Source organism: Bison bison, unplaced genomic scaffold (assembly GCF_000754665.1).
Source record: "Bison bison bison isolate TAMUID 2011002044 unplaced genomic scaffold, Bison_UMD1.0 scf7180017859188, whole genome shotgun sequence".
NCBI classification, from domain to species: domain Eukaryota; kingdom Metazoa; phylum Chordata; class Mammalia; order Artiodactyla; family Bovidae; genus Bison; species Bison bison.
In genome coordinates this window covers 23,434-28,545 of record NW_011489760.1, presented here as the reverse complement: position 1 = coordinate 28,545, position 5,112 = coordinate 23,434, and the positions used below count along the sequence as shown (strand labels likewise).

The window sequence follows — 5,112 nt, the reverse complement described above, 5'->3', positions numbered from 1 at the left end:
TGCAGGCAGATTCTTTACCAGCTGAGCTACCATGGAACCACCTCCCCAACACTATTTTAAATGAAACAGTATATAAGTTCTGGGATTTAGATTTTTGGACACTAATCAGGAAATACACAAATTCACTTTTAGTGCCAAACTTAGGGTCCAGCTGTGAGTACAGATCTTCTAGTGGACCGTTAGAAGGATTAATGACACTAAATTACTATAAGGCCAGCCATTACTCAGAATGATCTCACCAGATCTAATTTCACACACGTAAACATGTACATGTCATCAATTAACTGTATTTTCCTCTGCCTGTTTCATTTAGCTATAGTTTGAACTCTTGTTTCCATGATCTCATTTTAACTAGTAACATAAAATAACAGGAGAATCTGGCTATGTTTTGAAGATCTGAATAGAGGAGCCTATTGTATGAGAAGCAGCGATGCTTCCAGGAGTTTGGGAGAAATGGGGGTAGGTGCTCATGAGACTCTACTACATACTATTTGAAAGGGTGGGTCAGTAGTCAGCATGTTAAAGATTCCATAGAAATATAAACATAAAATTTCCACATGGTTATCACAGATGATTCCGTTTAGATTTTTCCTTTGTTGCTATTGTTAATTGTAATGCCTCCACCTACCCACCACACACACACATACAGACATGCACTCAAAGAGAAGAAATTTATGCATATAGACAGTCACCAAAGAATAAAAATAAATCACTTTGAACTCAGACATGCTAGCTCACATAAGCATCAGCAGACTGTGATGCTAATTCTTTTCTTGTCCTTTCCTTTTAGAAAGATCCGGAGGGATTACCCTTCTAAAATCCTCATCCAGCTGTGCGCAGCCCTGCTCCTGCTGAACCTGGTGTTCCTCTTGGACTCGTGGATTGCTTTGTATGACATAAGAGGCCTCTGCATCTCAGTGGCTGTATTTCTGCATTATTTTCTCTTGGTCTCATTCACATGGATGGGCTTGGAAGCATTCCATATGTACCTGGCCCTTGTCAAAGTGTTTAATACTTACATCCGAAAATACATCCTTAAATTCTGCATTTTTGGTTGGGGTATGTATTATTTTTGCTCACACATTGCCTGGGCTTTTCCTGCTTTTTCTCCAGTGTTTTGATTTTTAATCAAATAGAAACATTGATGAAGCAGGTCACACTTGGCAGGTTTCTAAAACAGCTTTATTCTTCTTTTCATGTTTCATTGCCCAAAGAGGAGCCTTGTCAAGTCTATTTCTAGAATACCTGTATATTTATGCTGGATTGGTTATGACCGCAACACTCTGAGGTTAGGGCTATGAATCTTTTTTGTATCTCTAGTGACTAGAACTGGGGCTGGCACACAGAAGGTGCTCAGTCACTTGAAAATATTAGCTTGGTGATAATGAGGTCAGACTGTCAGTCCCTGAGCTCCCAACTAGCCTCACTCTGCTCTGTACCTCCCAGATTCACACACATGCACAGCCGTGTGCTCAGCAGGGCAGAGAGAGAACATACAGATAAAGTCTAATGTAACTTCATCACCATACCAGCCCAGTATTCCTGATTATGCCACCTGTTGATTGTTGGTCACTAAATCTTAGATGCCCCAAGATCTTGAAGAGTTCTTCATTCAACTCTCCACCAAATGTAGGAACCTCCTGGACTTGACTTAGTTTTGACTAGAGATAATTTGACCTCTGCTTGAATACTTCTATTATTGGGGAGCTCATTACTTTAATTACAAACAAGATTCTACTGAGTGCGTTTGAGAGATCTTTCAGGCTTTATTGAATACTTCATGAATTGGGCAGCATCCCATCTAGCAGGTAAAAAGGAGCTCCCTTTTGTACAGGAGCTGTACAAAATGAAAACTTTTATAGGCAGAAGAGGGCAGACACAAAAGTTATACTTAGGCAAAAAAGTGGGTTGGTTATTGCAAGCTTACTTTCCTCTGAGGATTTCCAGGGTCTCTCAGACAGGTTACCTAACTAGTGATGATTGGGCAATTTCTGATTGATTGGTTTAAGATTTCATTTCTGGGAGAGCCAAAGCTATGATGGAGTTAAGTCTCAGTTCGGTGAACTGTGGCTAGCATAAGCAACTCGATTTTGGACCTGTTGTCTTATTTTTAATACCTTACAAGACAGCCAGTGACCATTTTCTAAAGCTCTACAGTTCTGGTTTTCCATTAAGTTCACTTGGCTCTCTGGTAGCACTTACCCATCGATCTTGGTTTTGCTCTCTTAGGAAAAAAATAATAAGCTGACACTTCCACTGAACAGTCCTTTAGATAATCAACAAGTAATATATAACATTATGTATAATACTTTATGTCTCGATGTATTTTCACACAAGTAACCCCATAAAAAATAAGCCAGGGGAATTCCCTGGCGGTCCAGTGGTTTGGACTCTACACTTCCAATGCCAGGAGGCCTGGGTTCAATCCCTGGTCAGGGAACTAGGATCCTGAAAGCCCCAAGGTACGGGCGGTTATTGCTAATACCAGGTGAAGACGTGATTTACCCTAATTCCCACAGCTCAAGAACAGCTGAGGCTGGCTTTCTCATCTCTTAGGCATGCCCTTCTACTGCATTAGAGCTGCCACTCCTCTCAGACTCCTCCATCTTCTTCAGGCTAAATATTCCTTCACATATTCCCTACACAACAGATTACCTCCCTTGTCATCCTGCCTGTTGTTATATCTTTGTGAAGGGTACAGAACAACCCCTTTCCACAAGATAAGTCACTTATTTCCAGAAAAATAAGTCACTGCTTCTGATCTTGGGCATGGATTTTGTCTTCTTTGTAGAATTCAGAAACATCAGGTTCCCTTGTCAAGGACAAGCTCCACACCCTCAATATTTTATTTTTAGGAAGGAGTCTCTCTTAGAAAGTCACCATATGTCAGTGTCTCCATAATGTCCAAATACAAAAGAATTTAATGAAATATCATGTTAGATGGTACCAGGTAGCTGTCTTTATTTACCAGAGCCTTGAGATTGGATGTCAGGCTGGTCTGTGTGCACAGAGTGTGAGATGTTGGAATGGGGTGGGGGATGATGAGGTGGAGGGCTGAGGACTTGGACTCCTCAGTCCAAGTCCACTATAAGAAAGGAGGAGACTCCTCATTATGCTTCCTGTTAATGGAAGTGCCCTGGGCCCTTGAGAGAGCCAGTGGTGGCAATCAACACCCCCAAATAACTAGGGCAGGCTTCTCAGTCCATCAGCAGATTCCAGATAATCAGTTGAAGACATTGGGATTCATAACGGAAGGTTTTCCAGAAGTTGCTGCTGCTGCTAAGTCGCTTCAGTCGTGTCCAACTCTGTGCGACCCCATAGACGGAAGCCCACAAGGCTCCCCCGTCCCTGGGATTCTCCAGGCAAGAACACTGGAATGGGTTGCCATTTCCTTCTCCAATGCATGAAAGTGAAAAGTGAAAGGGAAGTCGCTCAGTCGTGTCCGACTCTTAGCGACCCCACGGACTACAGCCTACCAGGCTCCTCCATCCATGGGATTTTCTAGGCAAGAGTACTGGAGTGGGGTGCCATTGCCTTCTCCGTTCCAGAAGTTACTAAAAACCAAACTAGGTTAATTCTTTGGTTTACATTTTGGAGTTTGCCTGCCACCTGACCCTTAAAATTACATTCCAGGTCGGTAAGGGTAAGTGGGTTGCCATTTCCTTCTTACTCATGTGCCGTCCAGTTAGCAGGAGTGGAGGGGGTCTCTGGTCTGTGCTTGTTTAGGATCCAAGCTGCTAGAGACTCTGTCTCAGGACAGGGCTTCCAAGATTGCCCTCAACTGGGGAGAAAAGAGTAGAGAATCTCACAAGTGGTTTTATGGTCTAGGCCTAGAGGGTGAGCAGATCACTTATGTCCATAGTCCACTGGACAAGACCTAGTCAGGTGGCCACATACACCCACATGCCGGAAGGCAGAGAAACTGGGTGTGATGAATTGCTATGCTATTTCAGAAGAAAACAGAAAATCTCCACTCTTTTTTTCTCACCACCTTTAGTTATTAGAACTATGTGTGATCAGTGGTTCCTGTCTTCCAGGCATCCCAGCTGTGGTTGTGGCCATCGTCCTGATTATATCTCCAGATAACTATGGGCTTGGATCCTATGGGAAATTCCCCAACGGGTCACCTGATGACTTGTGAGTACAAAGCACGACACGAAATTTTAAGTGAATTGGAAAGCAGAATTCTCCAAAAAATGGAGGATCTAATCAGCATATCAGGTGGCTCTCATCCTAATAAAATCCAGTAATATTTACAGCAGACTTTGCAATTATATATGTAAAGAGATCAGCTAGTTAGAAAAGTCATGCTGCTGCTGCTGCTACTGCTGCTAAGTTGCTTCAGTCGTGTCCGACTCGGTGCAACCCCATAGACAGCAGCCCACCAGGCTTCCCCGTCATACTACTACTTAAGTATTTAAAAATTGAATTATATTTCAAAATACTTTTATAAGCCTCTGATAAAAATAAAATACAAGCTATACTATATTAGTAAAGATTCATGGAATAGACTTACTAGGATTGAAAGAGGATAAAATCTTTTAGTGTTTTCAAATAATATTTTTAAAATACTTTCAATCACCAGATTTCCTGAAATAAACTCTCTTGGATTTCTTCCCTTAGAGCTGTTAAGTGGCTATGGAGGTCAGAGGTTTTATCCTTTTTTAAATTTTGTGCTTATAGGATAATGTTTCAGTAAAACAATATAGGTTCATTGTTACCATTTTCAACCATATTTCAGCAAGAAAAAACCAAAACACATGTTTTCCCTGTTTTTCCCCCCAATTCCAGTTGCTGGATCAACAGCAATGCTGTATTCTATATCACGGTTGTGGGGTATTTCTGTGTGATATTTTTGCTGAACGTCAGCATGTTCATTGTGGTCCTGGTTCAGCTCTGTCGAATTAAAAGGAAGAAGCAACTGGGAGCCCAGAGAAAAACTAGTATTCAAGACCTCAGGAGCGTCGCTGGCCTTACATTTTTACTAGGAATTACTTGGGGCTTTGCCTTCTTCGCCTGGGGACCAGTTAATGTCACCTTCATGTATCTCTTTGCCATCTTCAATACCTTACAAGGTAAGCTCTACAGCAAAAAATAACCACTGGATGACAC

General features: G+C 41.9%; 1 protein-coding gene across 1 annotated transcript in view; it reads left to right on the top strand.

Moving 5' to 3' along the window:
* The window catches only part of LOC104981601 (G-protein coupled receptor 64), a gene marked incomplete at its 5' end in the record, with an annotated part of 20,145 nt that overhangs the window by 3,880 nt on the left and 11,153 nt on the right, over positions 1-5,112 (top strand). Inside the window, 3 exons of the mRNA XM_010830787.1 lie at positions 791-1,059; positions 4,038-4,137; positions 4,792-5,075. Coding sequence (XP_010829089.1) covers positions 791-1,059; positions 4,038-4,137; positions 4,792-5,075 — 653 coding nt within the window. The remainder of the gene's footprint in view (positions 1-790; positions 1,060-4,037; positions 4,138-4,791; positions 5,076-5,112) is intronic.